General features: G+C 40.3%; 1 protein-coding gene across 1 annotated transcript; it reads right to left on the reverse strand.

Moving 5' to 3' along the window:
• Positions 1–572: 572 nt before the first annotated feature.
• LOC115284941 (hematopoietic lineage cell-specific protein) lies at positions 573–22,801 on the reverse strand. The gene is made up of 14 exons (XM_029931386.1): positions 22,685–22,801; positions 20,246–20,329; positions 19,592–19,665; positions 12,509–12,638; positions 10,786–10,896; positions 8,950–9,004; positions 5,028–5,138; positions 4,310–4,365; positions 3,655–3,724; positions 2,830–3,041; positions 2,335–2,439; positions 1,572–1,818; positions 1,359–1,427; positions 573–1,158 (listed from the first exon to the last, which is right to left on the reverse strand). Exons 2-14 carry the CDS (start codon positions 20,327–20,329, stop codon positions 1,022–1,024), a joined length of 1,461 nt encoding a protein of 486 aa, XP_029787246.1. The 5' UTR covers positions 22,685–22,801; the 3' UTR covers positions 573–1,021.
• Positions 22,802–24,723: the final 1,922 nt, after the last annotated feature.

Below are 24,723 nucleotides of genomic sequence, written 5' to 3' on the forward strand. Positions count from 1 at the left end.
TAGGTGCCTGGGTGGCTTAGTCAGTTAAGGGTCCAACTCTTGGTTTTGGCTCAGGTCATGATCTCATGGTTTGTGAATTCAAGCCCTGCATTGGGCTCTGCCCTGACAGTGTGGAGCCTGCTTGGGATTTTCTCTCTCTCCCTCTTTCTCTCTGCCCATCCAATGCTCTCTCTCTCTCTCTCTCTCTCTCTCTCTCTCTCTCTCTCAAAATAAGTAAACAAACTTAAAAAAAAAGGATAATAATGTCCTAAAAGAATTGCAGTCATTACTCCCAGGAAGAAGGTAGTTGGCTTCTCAAGAACTGCTAAAGCCAGTGGAAGTTGAACTGCCTTAATGTGGACACTTCCTGGTCCTCTGGCTCGTCATCTTCCTGCCATTTTCCAGGCCAAACTGTTTGGGATTGGGTTTAAGGTCAATCTAAGGAGAAGATTCAACCCTTGATATACAGGGTGCAGGGCAATGGGCAATGGCAGGAGGGGGTCTTCTAGATACACCTGAGAGAGGGAAGGAGAACGGAAGCCATGAGAGTAGGGCCAGTGAGAGCTGCATAAAAAGTATTATTTACCTCAGCATATAAATGAACCACAGTCCCACTTTATTTCTGATTTAAGGTTGAGCAGAGAGAAGATAAAAAAAAAAAAAAACATCTCTGCAGAAAAGGAAAGTAGACAAACAGTATAGCTGGGCAAACCAGACTATCTAGACATACCTTTGCATGTTAAGCAAACCAGGAAGCTCAGAGCTCACAAACAGAGGAAGGCTGAACTTGGGGTATTTGAGGGAGTATTCATGGGAAAGGAACAGGACCACAAGATGAATGTCCATGAGCTTATCTAGGGTAGGAAGAACACTGAGGGGAAAAAGACCCCTTCTTCATGCTGTCTCTGTCCTAACTCCTACTGGAGAGGGAGAGGAAAGTTTCTCTAGAATCTCATGACACTTGCAGTAGGGAGAGGGTGGGGGTGAATGCAGAACCACTTTGGACATGGGAAGTCACAGTGCAGGAGACAGGGAGAGCCAGTTACTGGAGGAGCTTGACATAATTTGCAGGAAAGAGTCCAAAGTGACCATGGCAACGTCCCCGCCACCAGCCCTCGTCCACCATCTCAATGTCAGTGATGATGTCATCAGGATCAAAGGAAATCTCGTCACTTCCCTCTGGGGAGGAAATGGGTGGGATATTAGGATGGTCAGACCATAATCCTTCCATTCCTGTGCCCACTTTAAACTGCAGGGAAAGAAGGGCACCACTGTTCTTGATGCCAACCCTGGGTCTTTCCCTGACCCTCAGAATCCGTATCCCTCTCTTGTAGTAAGGGCCTCCAGGCACCAGACCCCTCAGGCCACTCCAAACCTACCTCCTTGGTAATCATACAGGGCTACAGCTGAGATCCCTGCTCCAGCCCCAGCTGGGTAGCCAGATGATTCTGCATAAAGAGAAATATAAACATGGTCTCAACAACATGGAAGGAAAACAGGTCCTTCTGGGTAAGGGGGGAAATGCTCTTCCTTTTACCCTCCCCTGGACTGGATACAATTCAGGAGCTGCTTCCCCCACCCCCACCACTCACCAGCCATAGTGGAGGCAAAAGCGGGATTCTCGGGTTCGAGTACATCCTCATAGTCTCCATCTGGTTCACCATCCTGCTCATATCTGTCCATGTCTCCAATATCCTCATAGTCATTCTCAGGCTCAGGCTCAGGCTCAGGCTCAGGCTTGGGCTCAGGCTCAGGTTCAGGCTCTGCTTCATACACTGGCTCTTCCTCCAACTGCAGGCCTTCCAGAGTCCTGGGAGGCAGGGCCGGGGGCTCCTCATCCTGAGAAGGGACAGCGTGGCTCAGAACAACTTCCACTCACCAGGAACTGCCTCTCCAAAACTTCCCATTGGAGGACTGCTAAGACCCCACCTTTCACCATCCTACCACTTCTACCCTCCACCCTCACCTCCACCTAACAGACTCTCCTAGGGAACACAGGCTTTCATTCATCTTTATTCCTCAACCTCATCCCATACCTACCCACTCAAAATACCTACCAAGAGATGATAGGAGGAAAATGTAGAAGGTGTAAAGAGTGGGAAATGGAAAGTAAGTCTGATTCCTTGAATGACCAGGAAAAAAGTGAAGCAAAACACATTGTTGAGAATACCACAGCTAGGATGACTAACTGTCCTGATCTGCTCAGGACTAGGTGGCCCCCAGAATGCAAGACTTTCAGTGCTAAGACCAGGACAGTACCAGACAAACCAGGATGGTTGGTCACTTCATATGGCCCACCTTTCCAGGACGTGAGGAGATGGGGAAGGGGCAGAGGATCTTTGAGGCCCTACTCACCTCTGGGGGATTCTGCCTCAAGGGCAGGGTAGGTACTGGGTGTTCCCTACTGATTCTCACAGGCCCAGACTCTGATGATGGACAGCTCCCTGCTGGAGGCCAGGCCTGTGGAAAATAAAGTATCTCTCTTATAAGTATGCAAACCTCTGTCTTCTCTCTTATACTTCCCTTCCTGTCTCTGCCAATCCAAATCAATCATCCCTCTAGATGGGTTCCAACCTGAAGTAACAGCTCCATCCTCTTGTTCCTGTAGCAATGACTGGCTGCACGGCCAAATATGCAAATCTTGGTCTATGTAAATCTTGGGTTTTTTTCCCTTTAACATTTTAATATATATGAGGCCCAATCACTCAGACTGAAATCCTCCTGAAGATGGAGATAGACTTTGCCCAACACCAGGGAGGCCTGTGCCTTATTTTCTACTAATGATTTGGACTCTTTCGGCTATCTGAGCAAGGAAGCCGGGATGTGAACCCCAGAAAGCTAAACACTCACCTCTGAAGAGATTTTCTTGGGCAATGGGGCTGCCACCTCTGGCTCTCTCACAGTGTCCACTGGCTCCTTAGCCTCATGACTCATCTTTACCAGGGCCTTTCTCTCCTGTTGCTGCCTGGCTATCTGCTGTGCTTTTTCTTCTTCCTCCCGCTTCCTCTTCTCCTCAGCCATGGACTCAAATTTTGCCTTCAACCCACGAGCACCACTAGAAGCTGCAGACACAGGCAAGAAGAATTAGGATTGTCTTGGATCAGGTGTGGTGGGGATGGCACTTGAAGGAAGAAAAGGAATTGGTTAAATATCCAGGCAGAGAACAGATGGAGAGAGAACTCATGGGAGGGAAGGTAAGAGGCACTGATGGAGGAACAAGGGGGTTTTAGGAAAAGAATGTAGCCCTGCAGCCCAGATTTCCATATAGCCAAGCCATGCAATCTCAGACTCTTTTTTTTTCTAAATTATAAGCTTTGTTTTCCTAACCAGCATCCTTCTCTATCCACATTCCTTAAATCTGTATGACCTCTGACCACCACCCACCCTCTCCTTCCCCATCCCAAGTTCTTATCCTTCTGTATTCTTCCCAGATGCCTCCCCAACTCTCCCTCCCTATGTTCTCTGCTCACAGTTTCTTCCCAATGTCACTCTATCTCTCTACCTATTTAACCTAGTTTTTCTAGGAGAGAGAATTTGGGAATATAAGGGCAGAATCAAGTCTACTTCAGCTAGTTTAGGTAGTTAAAGGCATGGATGGGGTAGTCTAGGCATAAGAAAGAATGAGAAGGGAAAGGTGATTGAGGAACATAGATAAAAGGAATTGTTAAGACTCACCAGCCTCTATGGGTGTCGTCTTTTTGTAAGCTGTAGTTGGGGCCTCCATTTCATTGAAGCCAACGGCGCTCTGTAGAGAGGAGAACAATATGCACAGTGTCGGGAGGAGAAGGGAATGGTAATGACCCCAAATCAGTATTGGATATTGGGGTCACTATAGGAGGTATCCCTAACCATTTAATGCTCAATAGTTAAACAGGGTATTACTATATTGTTCTGTGGCAGAGAGTGGGGTAAGGAAGTTCTAAACTGGTGGGCTCTGCTCCCCTTTTTGAAAGCTCAGTATACTTAGAACTTCACATCTCTTAAGTCCAGTTGCCTAGAATGCAGCAGGGCTCAGCCAATGCAAGAAGAGGAACTGGTGTGAATGGAATAGAAATAGATTATAGATTGAATTAAGCAATGCCTAGCAATTAATGAAATTTCAAGCCTCACCTTTCCCTGATTTTTATCTGTGTTTCTGTCTCTCTCTGACACCCTTCCCCTATTCTCTTTCTTTAAAGCTCAGGCTTTAGAAGACTTGCTCATTAGATGCTGAAAGCAGTCAATGGGGAGTGTAGGATTACAGCTCAGGACTCTTACTTTTCTTATCTCAATACACTTCAGGTGCAGTTTAGGAAACTTTTCTGAAGACTCTGGTGTTCTAGTGCTTTACCTTATCCACTCGGTCCTTCTGGATTCCATACTGACCACCAAAGCCCTTGGCATAATCTGCAGGACAGAGAGATCTGAGAGTCATAAGAGGAGTTAACATGCTAGGAACATATAGGGAGAGGAGTGATGGGAAGAAAGCCCAGATGACAGGAATATGGAAAACAGAGATGGATAAGGAAGAGTGAGAATCAAGGGTAGAGAAAAGCCTGGATGGAAGGAGACAGAAAAGGAGAGGGAGAAAAACAGTTAAAAGAAAATGGACAGGAGAGAGATATGAAGAGGGAAAGATAAAAAGAGAGAAGTGGCAGAAAAGGAAGTAATATAAGGGAAGAAATGGGGAAAACATAAGGAGGTTCCTCCAGCCATCCCCTGTGTGTCCCAGGGAGGAGAGAGACCTCTCTGTCTTTGTGAGGCACAGGGGCCTGTGAGACTCAAAGACAAATCGCCCACTTGTCATCACCCAGCCTGTTTGTCTTTATCCCTTGCTCAGTGACCCCTTCTCTTTGGCCTCTTCTGTCCTGCCACGAATCTTGCTGCTTTCCTCTCTACCCTCTTAGTTTCCCCCAAACCATCCCATATACATACACTTGCCCTTTATACAACCATCTCCACTGCACCTCTGCACCTCTGTATTCTGGGTTCTTTGTGTCAGCTTCCAGCAAGGAAGGAAGGGGGCTGTAGGCTACCGTGTGACCTCCCTCTCTCCAATCCCAACTCACCTCTCTGGGACTCGTGCTTCTCTGTCTCTCCCTTGTAGTCATATCCCAGAGCTGCCTTGTCCCGTTTATCCTTCTCTATCCCATAACGGCCTCCAAAGCCATGAGAGTAATCTGTGGTGGAAGAAGTAGTCATGAGAGACCACTCTCAGCCCACAGGAAGGTGCTGTGGGAGAGAGAAGTCAGGTGAAGTGGGTGCAGGGGGGCTAGGGGCCTGGGAGGAAAGATGGGCCAGCGTCTAGGTGAATTAAAGACAAACAGTGTCCTAAGCCATCTTTTGGAAGCTTTAATTCAACATTGGTCACTCCTTTCCTCTTCTCCTTTACTTCCATCTCAAGATGAGAAGGGCATTTCATTCTTCTCCCTTATTCAAGGAAGGGGAAAGTATAGAGAATATAAAGAGACACTTTCAGGGGGAAAAAGGCAGATACATATGAAATGTAGCCTGTTCTTACTCCTATATAAACACTCAGAAATATCTGCTAAAATATAACCATCTTTCTTTTTTATAGTGAAGCTCAAATGGAAAGAAAAAAATCATGGCTCCAGAAACAAAGAGATGAATCAAAGCAGTAGATATGAGAGTAATTATGTGCTGACTTAGAAAACCTAAGGATGTTTTAAGTCCCAAAGTTAGTGCCTAGGGATTAGGATGTAGGGTCAGCGATTCTTATACAAGAACAGGGGGCTGGTGAGCAAGAAATGACAATCTTCCTGCTGTTATAAAAGAGTTCTAGAAAAATTCTACTTATTTGTCCAGGGAAATGTTGAGGGGGGGTGTCGTTTGTTCAGCATTTGTTAGCAGGAAATTTTACCTATGGGACTTGGAAACTCCAGGCCTACCCTGAATATGTAGAATGCAAATTTCCAGTTATACACTACTTATATTACACAGGAATCTTAAACTGAGAAATTAATTTCATGCTGGTCTAGGAAAATATATACCACAGAAAGAATAAGCATTGGAAAGATGCCAGGAATATGAGACAGAGTAGACCTCCATACAAAATGCATTATGAGACAAGAGAGCTATAACACAATAATAAGAGAACAAATCATCACTTATGAGGAATATGTATGCTGGTATAACCTATTAAATGAGCCCAAATTTATATGTAAGCAAAAACTGACAGAAACAGAAATAGAAATAGAAATCTGTGATCCTAGATGAAAATATTAACACTCCTGGCACATTAATTGATAGAATATTTAGACAAAAAGAATCTAAAGTATAAGTATAGAAGGTGCAAATGACATTATCATCTAACAAGACCGAATTGACATTTACAGAACATTATATCCCAAAACTGCATAATATACTTTTTTTATGCACACAGAACATTCACCAAGATAGACCATATGCTTGCCTCTAGAATAAGTTGTAATACATTTCAAAAAGGTTGAAATATTAGATATCATATTCTCTTAACATAACAGAGTTAAGTTAGAAAATTCTTCCAATACCTAGAAAATAAATAACACACTTCTAAATAACCCATGGGTCGAAGAAAAAATCAAAAGAGAGCTTAATAAAAATGAAAACACACAAGACATGTAGAATGCAGCAAAAGCATACTTAAAGGCAAGAATATAATTTTAAGTACCCATACATGTTACTATACTTTGTCTAAATCCATAGAAAGTACAACACCAATAGTAATCCCTAAGATAAACTACAGATGAACTTTGGATGATTTTGATATGTCAATGTAGGTTCATCCTTGGTAAAAAAAAAACAAAACAAAAAGTACTACTGTGGTGAGTGATGTTAATAATGGAGGAGGCTATACGTATGAGGGGATGATTGGGAGGAGTGTATGGGAAATCTCTGTGCCTTCCTCTCAATTTTGTTGTATATTTAAAACTGCTCTAAAAATATAAAGTCTAGGGGGAACCTGGGTAGTTCTGTCAGTTAAGCATCAGACTCCTGATTTCAGCTCAGATCATGATCTCACTGTTTGTGGGCTCTGCACTCACTGTGCCAGAGCCTGACTCGGATCCTCTGTCTCCCTCTCTCTGGCCCTCTCCTGCTCATTCTCTCTCTCTCTCACACTCTTTCTCACTCAAATATATACAAAAATTTGAAAAATTAAAAATAAATGAATAAAAATATAAAGTCTATGATGGGATACCACCTCACACTTGTCAGAATGGCTAAAATTAACAACATAGGAAACAACAGGTATTGGTAAGAATGCAAAGAAAGGAGAACACTCTTGCACTGTTGGTGGGAATCCAGACTGGTACAGCCACTCTTGAAAACAGTATGTATCTTGCTCAAAAAGTTAAAAATAGAGCTACCCTATGGCCCAGGTATTTACCCAAAGGATACAGAAATACAGATTCAATTGGGGTACATGCCCCCAGATGTTTATAACAGTGTTATCAACAATAGCCAAATTATGGAAAGAGCCCAAATGTTCATCAACTGTTGAATGGATAAAGATGTGGTTGTGTGTGTGTGACACACACACACATCACACATACACATATATACAGAGGAATATTACTCAGCCATCAAAAGAATGAAATCTTGCCATTTGCAACAACATAGATGGAGCTAGAGAGTATTATGCTAATGAGTCAGTCAGAAAAAGATAAATATCATTTGATTTCACTCATATATGGAATTCAAGAAACAAAAAAGATGAACACAGGGGAAGAAAAAAGAAGAGGAAGGCAAACTATGAGAGTTCTGTAGAGAACAAACTGAGGGTTGCTGGAGGGGAGGTGGGGAGAAGGGTGGGCTGAATGGGTGGTAGTTATTAAGGAGAGCACTGTGATGTGTAAGTGATGAATCACTAAATTCTACTCCTAAAACAATTATCATACTCTACGTTAACCAACTCAAATTTAAATAAAAACTTGAAACAATTGGGGCACCTGGGTGCCCTCTCTATCTCTCAATAATAAATAGACATTTAAAAATTTTTTAAAGAAGAAAACCTTCCACAGAAAAAATAAAGCAGAGAGACAAAACATGTTTCCCACAAGGAATGATGGTTAGACTACACACAAGAGATGCCAAAGAGGATGAAATAATACCTTGACAGTGATAAAGGGAAAGGAACAATGAAGAATGGAGCAAAAAATATGTTTTAGACAAAGGCTGGGAGTTCCTTCATAAGCTCTCACTGAAAGAATTGTCAGAGGATATACTTTAATAAGAAGTAAATAGAAGCTAGGAGGAAACAATGAAATACAATAAATAGCTAGGAAGCTAGTAAATATGTTGGACAATTTAAATAAGCATTCACTAAATAATAATAATGATTCATTTTTGTAACATTTAAAAACACATGGAATCCTGGGCACCTGGGTGGCTCAGTCAGTTGAGCATCCAACTTCAGCTTAGGTTATGATCTTATAGTCTGTGAGTTCAAGCTCCGTGTTGGGCTCTGTGCTGACAGCTCAGAGCCTACAGCCCGCTTGAGATTCTGTGTCTTCCTCTCTCTTTGCCCCTCCCCTGTTAATACTCACTCTCTCTCTCTCTCTCACTCAGAAATTAATAAAAACATTAAATGAAACACATGGAATCCTTACACTGGGCAACAATTGACCAGTTGGTACAAAGAATGTAGGATGTAGAAGGAATATAATTAAATTATTATACATTTTCTTTATTACTCAGGAAGAGATAGTGATTAATTTTAAACTTAAGTAAAAAATGAGTGTTAAAACTTAGGGATAACTTCCTAAAATAAAGAATAGAATACATTATTTTCAATCCATTAGAGAGAAAGAGGTACTAAACAATCTCATAGAGATAAAGAAGAAAGAAGCAAATACATGCTTGGATTTAAAAATAAATACAATGGTGGGAACTGGGTCATGGAACTAAAGGGAGTTGACGACAGCTATTGGGAGGTGAAGTCTGAGCTGAATAGGTCAATCAGATTGCAAAGGTTGAAGCACAGGTCCTTACCTTTCTGAGATGCATGCTTCTCCACTTCTCCTTTGTAATCAAAGCCAACTGCTGACTACAGAGAAAAGGAGAGAGGATTGGTTAGAACTGGAGCTTATAGATTTCCCCTCCCTCACATATCTTACCCCTAGTTCAGACCAGAGGATAGTTTATAGGAGCTCAGGGCTGAGAATGAGGATTTGACCTAGAAAAGATGGCATCCTGACCTGACAGGCTGGTGGAGCGGCAATGTGCTACAGAGCAATGAATGTGGGCTCTATGGGTTCATCAGCTCTTTATTCAACTCCCAACCCCACTTACCCTATTTATAGTTGTTTAACCTTATGTATACCCTTTAACATTACTGAGCCTTAGTCTCCTGAAATATGAAATGAAAACAGGTAAATCTGCCTTACTAACCTCAACTATAAAATGGGAGAAATGATCCCTCTTTATTTGGGATAGTGTGAGTAATAAATGGGACAAGGTATGTAAAGTGTTTGCATTGTATCATTCAGTAAATTAGTACTTTTCTTCCTAACTCTCATGATACTAACATGAGATTACACTATAAAGCACTACTTACATGTAAGAGATATCCTATTCCTAATTGATTATACTGTGCCTCTTCTCTTTCCCTAAGTGGCAGGGGAAACCCAGAGATGTGGTTTGGTGGAATGAGAGGCACCTAGGAGAACCTGGATCCTAGCTGCTCCAGGACTGGATATGTTGGCCAATACCTAACATCACTCATAGCTACATGCCCATCTTGCTCAGTACCTATAGGCCTCTAAGCAAGACTAGATTTTGCATCTCAAGAGCCATTACTATATATTGTTTCTTGATTTACATGACACATTGACGGTTTAGGTAATTCAGTTTGTGGCTCAGGAGGCAGAAGATGAAAGAAAGAACAATGAGTGATCAGGCAAAGACAAGATGGAAGGGAAATTCCATCCTGGTTAGAGAAGAACATTCCATGTTCCATATTCCATTACAGTCTTTAAAAAAATTACCCTCTATGTTCTTCCTTTTCCCTTCAGTATATTCTGAACTTTTCTGCTCACCCCCCTACAATGCAAATAACAGTCTAATACTTAGCTTTAAGGATTCAGGCCCTCTTAATTAACAACTGTAGGTAAAAAGAAAATCTCAGCTAGCTGCAAAGGAAATGTCTTCCCTGTGTGAAGCTGCAAGGGGAGAGACACAATTCTGCACCATAAAAAAACGAGATCAAAGAGTCAGTACAATCTACATAGGTGTGAAATGAGAACATTAATGAGTTATCAATAGTATTCTCTTGACCACTCTATAATTTTAATTGTACTGTACTTTTTCTCTCTTTTTAAGACTACTTTTTTTTTTTTTTTTTTTTTGTATAGAGGAGCCTTTAAGATCTCTGGACTTCATAGATTTGGTGCTAAATCCTGTGAAAAGTAACCTTTACCTTCTAAAAACATTACAACCCTAATTAGCTGTTTTACTTGTTTGTTTGCTCCTGTGGCCATAATACTTAAGCTGACTCTTGTGTTCTGAAAGGCATAAATAATAAGGTTTTGATGCTTGAACAAAAGAGGATCTTTGGAATTTCCCTTGTCTTTTTTTCATGTATGTAGGTATAATAAAAATTAATGGTTTGATTCCTTATCAAAACAGAGTGTGAGAATCTTTGTCTCATTTAAATTAACACTATTGAGCTCAGCATGTGGCCTCCAAAAATGGCACAAAGGAACTTACTGAAGAAGGTTATGGGAACTATCCTCATGATGGACCCTCCTGAGTCCACTGCCCTCTTTCCATAGGAGAAGTGTAGACCCACATTCAACATTATCAGAGCTGGGTAGCACAGGGACTTACCTTGTCTGCTCTGTCCTTCTCAACTCCATATTTGCCCCCAAAGCCTCTGGCAGCATCAGTCTGAGAAGAGTGTTTCTCTACCTCAGCAACATATTCATGGCCCACAGCACTCTAAGATGATCAGATGGAATGAATGAAAGACAAAAATGACTGTAAAAATTAAAATGATACAGACATCTGTTGGCATTTAAGAATACCAGAAATTCCATTCTGGGTCAGTCATAGCCTCCACCAGTGTATCACACAAGGAATATTCTATTAGAGAGAGCAAGGTTACTTTTTCAGGAGGTTCACATATCCTGAGTCTTCTTAAAACCATTAGGAACCTATCACTCAGAAATTCCTATAGGAATGGGCTGGGAACCATCAAGATAGACACGAAGTAGGCAGAATAGTGATTCAGCCAGAAACAAAAAGAAAGCTAAAAACAAGGAATTTATGGGTCAAAATAAAATGAAGTAGTTATTAAAGAGAGATCAAAGGGGACTGACTGACGCCATAGCCAACATTATGTATTTCACTAAAACAACCAAGTTTTAGTGACAAGTACTTTTGTTCTGGATTCTAATTTTCTGTGTGACCATCACATTTCAGAAGTGCCACTTGAGCCCTGATAATTAAGTGACCGACTCTGCACCAATGGGGGATGGTAGACAATACTGTTAAGTAGTCCAAGAGGGCATATAAATTTTCCATTCTCTTCCACTTTTTACTCCATCTATTGTTTTATTTTCTATTTGGTTTTTAAAGGTTTATCTCTCCTAATATTTTGATATGGATATTTTAATTATCTGGGAATTAATTAGTACTTCAAATAATGCAGAGTCCCAACTAAGAAGAAAGTAGAAATCCTTTCCTTTCTCCTCTATTTTGAATCTGATGCTGGGACAAACATCAATACAGAGATTGATGTGACATTGCCCTATCTGAGCTCGTAGGAACTCATTTTGCAGTATTTTTAAGTCTGTGTAAGTCAACCTTGCTTGTGAATTCAAGAATGCATGAATGCTTATCTATTTAGTATTTTTCCTAGGAATTTTGTGGAGAATACAATGCCTACATTACACTTTACACAATGACAAAACAAAACACTTTTTGAGGGTGCACTAAAGGCTTTTCATTGAATTTTTTATTCCTCCTTGGAGATAAAATGTTTTTTGTTATAGGAATATATCTATATCTTTGAGATTAGGAAAGTCAATGGAAATTATGATTTATAATACAACTTTTTAATCATACTTTAGTGGTAGTTAGTAGATAAAGGAAAACAATATTTGTGTTTGATGGAATCTAATGAATAAATTCACATCAATATTTTTCACATGTGCACATCATATAAGGTATAATATATATATATAGAAAGAACACTAAATACACAGTAAAGAAAATAATAATAAGTTGCAGCATCAACATACGATACAAATATTTGAAAACAGTAAATGATTTTAAGACAAATCTTTCCTTTCTCTAATTGAGACCCTGTTTCCTCAGAAGTTACAGCATGGCTGGGCCTACCAGGGGCCAGCCCTGTTAAATTCTTGGACCCCATCTTCTACCATCTATATTTATGTATTGAAACCAGGAAAAAAATGATACAAATAATATGTGGACATTTTCTTTTAAAGCCCAAATGGATGCTGTACATTTGAATTCATTTTAAACCATAATACCAACAAATGGATGAATGTTTTATCTTTAAGCAAACATCTTTCTTTCAACTCACCTTGTCCATTCGGTCTCTTTCCACCCCAAAACGACCTCCATACCCATGGGATGCTTTGGGCCCTGATTCCATCTCCTTCTTCTTGAGAATATCATGTTCCTCTGACACTTTGTTCCTCAGCTGGTGGATGCTGAAAGTAACCAAATGACAGAGACTCATCTAGCACAAGTCAATGAACTTTCCCTCCCAGAAAAATGGAAATCTTGAGATGTGCTGTTTATTTTTAGCAAGAACTTGAGCTCCCAAAGTATATCAGTGCTGGGACTGGGAGTAAGAGATTAATGTGGCCTGTATACCATAGTCTGATTTAAGCTCTTCACAAACCAATAATATTTCCTCTAGTCTGTTAATTTGCCTACTAAATAACCTTTTGATACTTGCCCCATTTTTCATATTCCTAAATATTAGAGGACAGTGATACCAATTATATTCTAGTAACTGGGAAGTTATTTTCCTTCTGAATGGGTCTGCTTTCTAGCATTAGATCCTCTCTACCAAGAAGCACAAAAATATTTATATACCCCTTTACTCAGACTCTAGTCCTGAGAATCTATCTCAAGGAAATAACTTTAAATATGGCAATTTTAAATATCATTAATGTCTAATAATATTCACTGAAACACTGAATATAATAGCAAGAACTAAGAAACAATTTATAGGGCTAATACTTGGAGAAGAGTTAAGTAAATTGCAATATTTCCTTTCAACGACACACTAGGAAGTCATTAACAATGACAGGAGAGATGTAGCTTTGGGAGATTATCTATACATTAAGTATTTGGTGTATATTTTGGTAAAAAAAAATGGATGCCCTTTGTCTCCAACCCCAAATCTAAAATTCCTAAAACTAAAATCTAATAAAACAAACAATAAGCAGAATCAGACCTATAAACACAGAAAACAAACTGATGGTTGTCACAGGGAATGGGCAAAATGGATGAAGGGGAGTAGAAGATGCAGGTTTCCAGTTATAGAATAAATACGTCATAGAAATAACAGTCACAGCATAAGGAATATAGTCAACGGCATTATAATAGCGATGTAACTTGACAGATGGTAGCTATACTTGTGAACACATCATAATGTATAAACTTGTCAACTCACTAAGTTGTACACCCGAAACTAACGTAACATTATGTATCAACTATACTTGTATGAAAAAAAAGCCAATAAAAAGCAACAAAATTCACTCTTATCACTAATTGTTGTAACACTTGAAGATGCAAATAAACTTGGTTTGGGACACCTCCATCCCTAAGAGAACGGAACACCAAAAGGAGGCATTCTCCTTCTTACTTCACTTTCATCTTGACCGTGAGGATCGAGAGCACCTCTGCATGTCTGTCTGCTCTGAGGAGATGAAGTGATAGGTCAGGACCAGCACTAACACCAATAAGGGATAATCAGTATGGATACTTGGTCACTTATAAGCGCTTCTGGGGATTCTTAGGAACATTTGGTCCAGAGAACCCCAAATTAAAAAATTTTACTTCCTGCAGTAAGAAAAACAGGTTTAAGGAATTGAGGCAGTGATGTTACTGGGACTTCACCAGTTCGGGAAAACCAGATACACTGGTTACAGGTAGAATGGCCTTCCCACAGCAGAAATTCTCACTTTCATGGAGGAATAGATCCATCTGGTGGCCTTGTAGTATAAGGCCACCAAAAGCCTTTTTTAAAAGCCCTCTTGGCTTTAGTCACAGTTAATTTTAGAAAGCTGGCTTTGAGCCAGATGCAATTAAGCTAAGAGCTGGAAGGACACCTGTTCCGTGCCCGCTAAACCCTCTGGCAGCAGTGGAGGCAGAGATCCTGTGCTGCTAGTTCAATAGCACTGACACTTTAGAAATGTCTGTGTCAAAAGAGCCATTAGTTCCAAGAACACGTAAATGACTGTTATTTCCCAACCAAAATATTCAGATGAAGAATGACAAAAAGGAGGCTAAACATTACTTTCAAATGAGGAAAATGTGCAAAGTTTTAATGAGTCCAATGATTGCCACATGGGTCTTAACTATATCATCATTAAAACAAGTTTTTAAAAGAGATTTAAAAATGAGATTCGGGAATTTCCACCTAATGGATGACAGCGAAGCTAATCAGAGGATTATGTCAATAGATAATACAATTTAAATAAAAATGTTGGGGCCAAAGAGGACCAACTTCTTATCAAATTCTTTAGAATATAGCTGAAGCCACTCTAAAGAGACCTTATTATATTCGTACTTCATTCAATAAATATTAATTAAACTTCTGAGTGTAAGGCACTTCTAAGCTGTGAGGATACAAAGATGATTACTGTGTATGGAGATAGTGGTCAGGTGGAAGAGATACAAAAAGTTACAATCCAATGTGCTAAACCACACGCCTAACAAACTTGACACATTAACTCTCAGATGCCTATTTTAAGTTTTAAAATACCTGGGAATTTGATGAAGCAATGCAGTTTATGGGAACCAAGTGAAATCTTAAAGGATCTTAAAGATGAACTATGAGAAGAAATAGATCTTTTTTTGTTTTTTTTTAAATGTTAATTCATTTTTTGAGATAGAGATGGAGACAGAGCATGAGCGGGGCAGGGGCAGAGAGAGAGGCACACAAAAGTGGAAGAAAGCTCCAGGTTCTGAGCTTTCGGCACAGAGCCTGACACGTGGCTCAAACCCATAAACTGTGAGATCATGACCTGAGCCGAAACCAGCCGCTTAACCGACTGAGCCACCCAGGCGCCCCTGATCTTTTTGTTTTTCTTACAATAATAAAAGCACAGAGATCATTCACACAGACTAAGATTTTATCCACAGATCATATGATCATAAACATGAAAACCTAAAGAATATACAAAATATACTACCAGAACTATTAAGTACACTGGGCAAGTTCACAGGATACAAGGTATTTTTAAATCAAGGTATGTACATTGTTTCCTTAGACATAATGCTACTGTATACTTAATAGAGCACAATACAATGCAAACATAACTTTTATGTGTACTGAGGAATTAAAAAAATTAATTTTACTTGCTTTATTATGATATTTGCTTTATTGTGAGGGCCAGACACCAAACCTGCAATATTGCTGAGATATGATTATACTAGCCATGGACATTTAGAAATTAAAAGTTAAAAATAAATGCTATTTATCCTCCCATGAAATCACATGAAATATTTTAGCATCAGTTTAACAAAATATGTCCTAGATTTAAACATTGAAAAATATTACTGAAAAAATTAAAGAAAACAAATAAATCCATGTTTATTTATGGACAGGAAAATTCAAGATCATTAAGATACCAGTTTTCTCTAAAATGATCTATAGATTCAATGCAATTTCAACCAAAATATGATCAGACATTTTTATAGGAATTTGACTAGTTATTCTAAAATATATATAGAAATGTAAAGTCCTGGGATAGTAAAGAGTTTTGTATTTATTTTTTTAGTTTAGAGAGAGAGCACAAGTGGGGGAGAGGGGCAGAGAAAGAGAGAGAATCTTAAGCAGGCTCCAGGCTCAGCACAGAGCTCAACATGGGGCTCAATCTTACCACCCTGGGATTATGATCTGACCTCAAACCAAGAATCAGACACTCAACTGACGAAACCACCCAGGTAACACTTGAACAGACACTTTAAATGAAGATATATGAAGATACACGAATGACACATAACAAGATGCTCAATACAATTAAGCATCAAAAAATATAAATTAAAATGACCACAAGAGTGATAAAAATTAAAAATACTAACAATACCAAGTGTAGACAAGCATGTGGAGCAATTGAAATCCATACATTATTGGTAGGAATAAAATATGGTAAATTCCTTTCAGTTTGGTAATTTCTTAAAAAAGTAAATGCATACTTATGGCTCAGCAGTTCTATTCTAAGATATTTCCCAAGAAAGATCAAAACACATGTCAACAAAAAGATTTGGACCCAAATGTTCATACAGCTTTATTTGTAATAGTCCCAAATTGTTAAGAACCCAGATATATCCATCAGCAGGGGAATGGATAAACCAAACTACGGTGTACCCATATAATGGGAAACTACTTGACAGTAAAAAGGAACAAAAGTCTGAAACACAAAGACCATGGATAGATCTCAAATAATCATGCTGAGTGAAAGAAGACAGATACAAAAGAATATATTCTGTATTACTGAATTTACATAAAATTCTAGAATAGGCAAAACTAATGTATAGTGACAGGAAGCAGCTCAGTGTCTACATCCAGCCAGGGGTGGCCATGAGATGTATGAACTGTAAAGAGGCACACGAGCATGAGAGGGCAAGAGTGGCAAAAAGAAGATGGAAGAAAGGGCCAGAGACTTGGAAATCAGGCAGCTCCTAGGAATCACTAGGTTCCTTGCAGCTGCCTGGCCTAAGACTTCTCTATACAGCAGATGAGGGACAGGTATTATCATTTGAGCTATTCACTGAATTATCTAGCCACTCCCCAAACTAAATATATCTTAGGCAGACTTTAAAAAGAAAGATTATGGTGTGGGGGAGGGAGTGAGATTAGAACCACAATCATTTCCTTTTCCTGCTCTGAGTGATCTCAACTCTGCAACTACTGTTCTCCTCTCCAACTTCCCCCTCCTTTCCAAAGCCCTTAGTGATTCCTTTCTGACCCTAAAGATTGGTTTAGCCCACATTAGCCAGAGAGAATCCCAGAATATTAGAGACTTAAGTATGGAAGGTCCTCTAGAGGTCCTTTCGATCTCAGTGGGAAAACTTAGAATCAGAGAGGAAAAGTGATCTGTCCACGGTCACCTGGCTAAGTTACTAGCAGAGTCGGGGCTTTTACATCTTGGTAGCTTGGGTAAATGGGATGGAAGTGGGTTTTTGTGTAAATATCTCTACCATTTATGCTACCCTCTAGAGATCCAGTAAGGTTAATAAGGTAACATCTAAGGTCACCACATTTTATAATTCCAAGGGTCAATGAATATACTGACTTGTATAACAGTCCAAGTAAACACCACTTAGGAAGAAGAAAGACTGTAATTTTTTTTTTACACATTTATGTTAGGTTTTTAGGAAGAAAATCCAAATTAAACTAATCTATATTAATAAGAAAGAGAAATACTGGGGCACCTGGGTGGCTCAGTTGGTTGAGTGTTCAACTTCAGCTCAGGCCTTTGTCTCTGGGTATGTGAGTTTGAGCCCTGCACTGGGCTTGATGCTATCAGGGCAGAGCCTGCTTTAGACCCTCTGTCTCCTTCTCTCTCTGTCTCTCCCCAGCTTGTGCTATCTCAAAAATAAATAAACATTTTTTTAAATGAAGAGAAATATTATTGAGTGGCTAAGAGGTGTCAAATACTGCACTAGAATGTTGATACATGTTAGCCCATTGAATTTAAACCATATTCTACAGGGTAGCTATTACTATTCCCATTTGATAAACAAATAAACTGAGATTCCAAGAGGTTAGATGTCACATTACATGTAGCTTCAGAACTGTTAGTTGAACCTAACAAACTGAAGCTCTTTCTATATCATGGCAAAGATTTAGCAGCCTTCCTTAAAATGTTCTGCTCCTACTATACGTGAGACAGGCACTGGTTGGAGAAAGATGTGAGGAATGTTGGTATCTTCATCTTAATAGTTCTCAGGATACTAGGGCTGAGTAGTCTTTACTCAGAAAAGGAAAGGGATCTTTTTTTTTTTTAATCAATGAGATTGCAAAGGAGCGTCAAGAAACTTCCTGCATGAATCTGTTCCATTTTTTTTTCATCTTTCCAACTTCTTCCAGAATTGGTTGGTTTGTTTAAGAACAATATTAGTTACAGCTCTTAAGAAAAAACCTTATGTCTTATCAAACGACAATGCATAATATTGAATACTATCAAATTATATAAACACATGCCAAGTTTCATGGTGTGTTGTTTGTACAATGTGGTCATCCACTGACGCTTTTTATATGTAGGGGAAAAGAGGTAAAAACACTATTGTTAGATTGTAGATGGGAGAGTTAAAATGGGGTTTTAAACTATATTAATTTTGCCAATTTGTGTGTAACTATTAATTTTTGCTTTTTAAAACATTTTTATTTTAGAGAGAGTGAGCGAGTGAGAGCGGCAGAGAGATAATCTTAAGCAGGCTCCATGCTCAGCATAAAGCCCAGAGTGGGACTCTATCCCATGACCCCGAGATCATGACCTGAGCCAAAATCAAGAGTCAGATGCCCAACCAACTGAGCCACCCAGGCATCCAAATCTTTGCTGTTTTATTTTTGCTCTTGTTACACAGTTTATTGTGTCTACTTTGCTACTAATATTTGACAATCCAAAGTAGACAGCCCTGCTTAAATGATCCTGAGTAATCCATGGAAGAGAAGAGGGAATCTGTCAATATGAATATATAATATAGCCACAGAAACCCTTAGATATATCTGTAAGTTCATTCTCTCTTACAGTATCAGACTGCTTTGTTTTACTCTCATTTCTGATAAAATATTGGGTTATAATCTTTAAGACCCTTAAATACCATTACTAAAATAGTTTTAATTAATAGGTTTTCCAAGTGTCACACTTATTCAAATTACCATTCATGGTTTCCAGCTTCTGTCAAGTAGTCAAATATAAATTTTTATTTTAAAAATCATCGAGGCCAGGTCTGGGGCCTGATATTGTCCTCTTCTTACAATATCTATTCTGAGTTATTTACCTTAATATTTTAATGAATCCTTCTTGGTCCATCTGAAGTTACCTACCTTCTAGATACACATTTCTATTCACGTGGATAGACAGACAGTAGATAGATGATAGATAAAGTGATACAACCTTAACCAGTATTTGAGCCGCTTCATCTATGAATCTCTTATAATAGACCCACTTGGGGAAATACCATAGTATTAGAAATGAAAGAGAGAATATGTTTGGGGGGTAAGAGGAGAGACATGAAATACACAATGATACACATAGGGGCACCCAGGGATAGGTTCAAGAAACAACAAATGCATAGACACATAGATATTAACTACATTCTCTCCTTTCTTCTTCCCTCACCTTCCCCTGAGTTTCCAAGTTCTTCTCAGGCTCTTCCTACACCCTTTTCCTGCTCCCCAATCCCTTTTGGCACCTACTTGATATGCTCTGCACGTCCAGAGCCTTCAATAGTCTTGGCTCCCCATCGTTGCTCCTTTTCAGAGATGTCATTCTACAAAAGACAGCATTCAGCAATAAGTGATGGCAAGAGATGTGCCACATTGAGAGGCGATGCCGCTGACACACATGTCCTCCAGGTCCCTTGAACCTGTTGCTTCCTTCACTGAAGATCTTCACATTTACCCTACCCTGCCCCCCCCCCATGTTAAAATTAAACTTGTGGGTTCTGAAACCTCCCTTTCTGCTCTTCATCCCTCACACTTTACCCTTTAGGTCTTCTACAACTTCTGAATCTCCACAAATTACACAGTACTAGCTCATATCCTGGCTCACAGGCCAAAGGAGACCCTTAACCTGTACCTCACCTTCAGCATAGCTTATTATAAGCCATCAATCATAATGTCAAACTCTTCTGCACATGCCCCTCTCCTCTTCAACATCAGCTATCATGTACACCCCACGCATGACAGTCAACTGTCCAACCAGTTAGTTCTACTATGAGGGCTATTTCAATCCCAGATTGTCCTTTCTAAGCTCCCTTAAAGGTTACAGAGTGGCCCAGATGCCTCTCCCTTATCCCCTCACCTCCACCTTTTGTTGATTTTTCCAAGCAAAGCTATTTACAAACTCACCACAAAATCAGGGTCTGTGTCCCAGTCATCACCCTGGGTCTCCACGGAAACAGATACATCATGCCCTACTACAGACTTCCACATCTGAGGATGACAAAATGAGAATTAGGGAGAGAAAATCAAGAGGAGGGAAAACAAGAATGTTAATAGCAGTCCAGTGGTTATGCTATTTTTTCTTAGAATATAATGGAAGCTGAGGCAAAGCAGATGGAAGTTTTAGGAAAACAGTTTTGCTCAGTTAGAGGAGCAGGGAGGAGGATTTATTCATCACAAATTAACATGGTCTAGGCCTAATGAGTCTGGAGAGAGGTCATCATGGATTAGGTAATGTTATAAATACTCTGGGTCTCAAAACGGCTGGGAACATTCTTTTGTCTTGCAAGGCTAGCAGGGCAGTGGCTTAAAGTGGCAATCAATGAGGGGTACTAGGACATCTTTCAAATTAAAGCACCATCCCATTCAAGTTGCTGTATATGACTCCTTGTTATAGCTGCTGAAATGTGTATTGGTCCAGATCCTAACAAGGTGAATGCCTACACTTTCTTCTCTACCACATGCATAGTTCTGTTGAGAAAACTCCAGTCCCAGTGCAAGCTGCTCTCCCATGTCCATTCCAAGAGCAGCTACTGAACAGGTGCATGAGGTCAGTAGGGCAGTCAACTGAAATTCCTGCCCTGAAATACATATAGGGGAGTATTATTTACTGGAAATGAATCACCTATTCTTTAATTTTTAAAAACAGTTCAATTACATGTCTAAAGAAGATAACTGGTTCAAATAGCATGTAATAAATTCTTTGTTTTGAACATTGAGACTTATTAGATTTTTATTAACTAAGTAAGTAATAAAGAAATAGAGAACACTAAGATGAAGGGGCGCCAAATTGTTAGTGTACTGTGGCATCCCCAGTGTTTCCACTCGCCCTGTCAGTTTATGCGTGAGGATCAGCAAGTTGCTCTGCATCTGTGGGATCCTGAATCTCTGTGTGGAGAGGAAACAATGGACAAATGCTTATCTGCTACGGGGGACACTGAAACTTCTTGACCCTGCTACACTTGCTAACCGGCAACTCTCCTGTCTTCCCTCCCTTGGACTCCTCATCCTACTGGTGCCTTTCTCTATGTGCTTCTTTGTCTCCTAAATGAGCCCTCTTACAACTGCTCTGAGGACTCCACAGTGTCTTCACACAGGCTCTCAGACTCCGATTTTCCTTTCCTCTTGGATGCTCCATCTCTCTCCATGCTCTTTGATAGCCTCCTTGGAAACTAGCCCAAGGAATTTGGGGAAAGAGTGGCTAAAGAGATGCAAATAGGACACTGGAGAAGTAGTGACTGAGTCAGCTGCACTATGAGATGAGTCCCTTCCCAGAGCAGCCCTACCTTCCCTTACGGGGCAACAATTATGGACGAGAGAGCAGGTAGATAATGCCTGTGGTCCTGACTCCTGGGCTGCTTTTCACAAAATGACTTCATACAGAAAACTAAAAAGAGAAGTTTCTGCTGTTCCTCTGGGGCCTCAGCCTAACTCACCAAAAAGCCTCCCATCCTTATGTATTTTTGAAACAAAGGGAAGTTTCTGATAGGAAGAGACTATTTGTGTCCTTGAGCTTCTGGCCAGAAATAGAAAAGCCAAGAGGGGCTATTAGAGGTAGGGGACTGGGGAGTCACTTGATGGAAATGGTGCCCAGGATTGCAGGCACAGTTAAGGGCCTCTTCACAAGGCCATCTGACAGCATCAGTAAAGTACATGGACCTCAAGTCAGAAGATCACCCCAGCTCTGTTACTAAGACCCTGTGGGAATAGGCGTAAGGGACTCAACATAGAATATGTACTTACTTGTTAGGTACCAGAGTAGGCAATTAAAAATATTAATCTGGTAAATCACTGAACATCTTTGATATCCCATTTCCCAGGGGAAAATAAACAAAGAGGTTAACCTAGCTAAGTCATCCAGTCCCCTTCATTTTTGACATTCTGGAACAAATTAGCCTGGTAGAACCATCGTCTGGCCTCCATCTGCACTGGTGCTCAGCACTGGCGAACAGCGGCAACTACTTCCTGCTCTGTCACAATGTCTCCTATGTGAGTTTTGGCTCTTTGCAAGACCGTATGCTCTCTAAGGACAGAGACTTGGTCTTCATCTCCTGTGGTCCTACTCCCACCTCTGAGCCTAGGAGACGGTTGTAGATTGTCAGCAGAAATTAATAGTCCTGGATGGCTGCTGCATCATGTGCCCTGGGCTCCCAACCCCCATTTGTTTCCATCCCCATTTGCTCATTATCCACAATCACTCACCCCCAGGCCTCTGGCCATAAAAGTTTAAGAGCCTATCAGCAAGGACTTTCTCTCTCACGGAGGGGATGACTAAGAGCCAGGTAGGTTCCTCTTAATTCAGCTCTTGCCCTGTGCCCCCCAACTCTCCCACTGCGGAGTACCCACCTCCAGGAGTGCAAGTGTCTGCTCTAAGCTCCCAGCTCTTCACGTCGACGCTGGGCTCCCTCGGTACTGCCTCCTCAGAACAAGAAACTGAGCTGCTGCTTCAGTTCCGTATTCAGGTTTTCTGTCATTTCCTGACACCCTGTCCTCTCAGCTACTTCCTGAAGTTTGAGTCAGTTCCTTCTGCTTAGGCACTTAAAAAAAAAAAAAAAAGAAAGAAAACCACCATCAAATGCTTCTGTGCCTAGTCTTTTGCAAGGCTTTGAGGGTCACAGGGAAGTTAAAAGAAACGCTGCTCTTACTCTGAGAGTTTATATCTAGTCAGAGAAGCAAAACATTCACAGAAAACACATGAAAGAATGTTGTAGAACAGCATTCTTGTCCGAAAAAGGTGGGCACTTGCATCTACGATGGTAAAGGAATTTGTGGTAAAAGTAATTCAGTGTGGGGTGAAGTAATCTAGAAAGTCTTAATGAGAAATGTGATTTTTATATGCAGTTGAAGGGTAAAAAGAAACTTGCTTCTACATTACCCATCACACTTACAACGGGTTTGGATACAGATATTCAAATAAGCATTAATCAATTGAATGATGGAACAGAATAAATCACAGGGGAAAGGCAAGCCATGGAGGGAGAAAGTTTCAGAGATTGTTTAGGGGACAGTGGAGTCTGAGCTAACTAGCAAAAAACAAGTCTGAGAGAACTAGATAGTACCAGGTGTTGGAAGGTTTCTGTGGCATTTTGTATTACTGTTCATCAAGATTTGCTTTCCCTCCCTTCCCTTCTGAAGCCAAACTTGCTCAGGTGCCTGATTTTGGCCAATTAAATGTGAGAGGTGAAACACGTCACTGTCTGGTGGAGACTTTAAGACCAGCGCAAGCTCTGCCCTGCTCTCCTGCCCACCGCTCACCAAGGCGACCTGCAGCTCTCAAGTGGTTCCTCTGGCCGCCTGGGTCCCCAGCTGAGAATGGTAACACAAGTAGACTCAACAGCAATCTTTGCTGTTTCAGCTACTAAAAATTGGGGGATGTTTGTTACTGTATCTGACCTAGTCTCTCCTAACCCTGATGCGGAGTTGTCTGATTTGCTCAGTTTTGAGTTCCCCAACAGACTCAAGCAGTGACTAGATGAAAGTGGTCTAGGATACAGTGGAGGTATTTCTCCATTAGAAATAATAAGATTTTAGTCACTTCTTAAGAATTCTATGTCAGTTTGGTGGGCAGTGGTAGTAGTGTATTTCTCTCTCCTGCTTCATGATCTATTTATTATGGCAGCACCAAAATCATTTTAAGGAAAAGATCATTTGTAGAAGGGGAAAAGATCTTTTAGGTCACTTAGAATCCTAATTCAGTGTCAGAAACCGGAGAATGATCAATCCAGATATTGTGACACACCATCCAGGTACAGTTCAAACTCTATCTCTCATTAGCAAAAGTCTCAATTTTTTTTTTTTTTTTTTTTTTTTTTTTTTTAGTTTACTTATTTTGGGAGAGGGAGGGCAAGTGAGCATGAGTGGAGGAAGGCCAGAGGGAGAAAGAGAATCCCAAGCAGGCTCTTCACTCTAGCTCTATTCCATGAACCATGGGATCATGACACGAGCCGAAATCAAGAGCCTGACATTTGACAGACTGAGACACCCAGGTGCCCCCAAGTTCATTTCTAATGAGAGACACTGAGGTGGAGCACACAAAGAGCTTGGGCTTCAAAACCATAAAAACTTGGTTCAATTCACTTATCATACTTTAATAAAGTAAGTTAGCTTTTCCTAAGCAGCGACTTAATATAAAAATAACATAGGGGCACCCAGGTGGCTCTGTTGATTAAGCATCTGACTTCAGCTCAGATCATAATCTCACGATTCAGGAGTTTGAGCCCTACATAGGGCTTCATGCTGACAGCATGGGGTCTGCTTGGGATTCTCTCTCCCTCTCTGCTGCTCCCCTACTCTCTCTCTCCCTCAAAATAAATAAACTTAAAAACCAGTAACATAGATATGTTTATTCTACTATACCCTCTTAAATTTCTCTTCCCCCAACTCCC

This window comes from Suricata suricatta, unplaced genomic scaffold (assembly GCF_006229205.1).
Source record: "Suricata suricatta isolate VVHF042 unplaced genomic scaffold, meerkat_22Aug2017_6uvM2_HiC HiC_scaffold_27, whole genome shotgun sequence".
In the NCBI taxonomy this organism is placed as follows: domain Eukaryota; kingdom Metazoa; phylum Chordata; class Mammalia; order Carnivora; family Herpestidae; genus Suricata; species Suricata suricatta.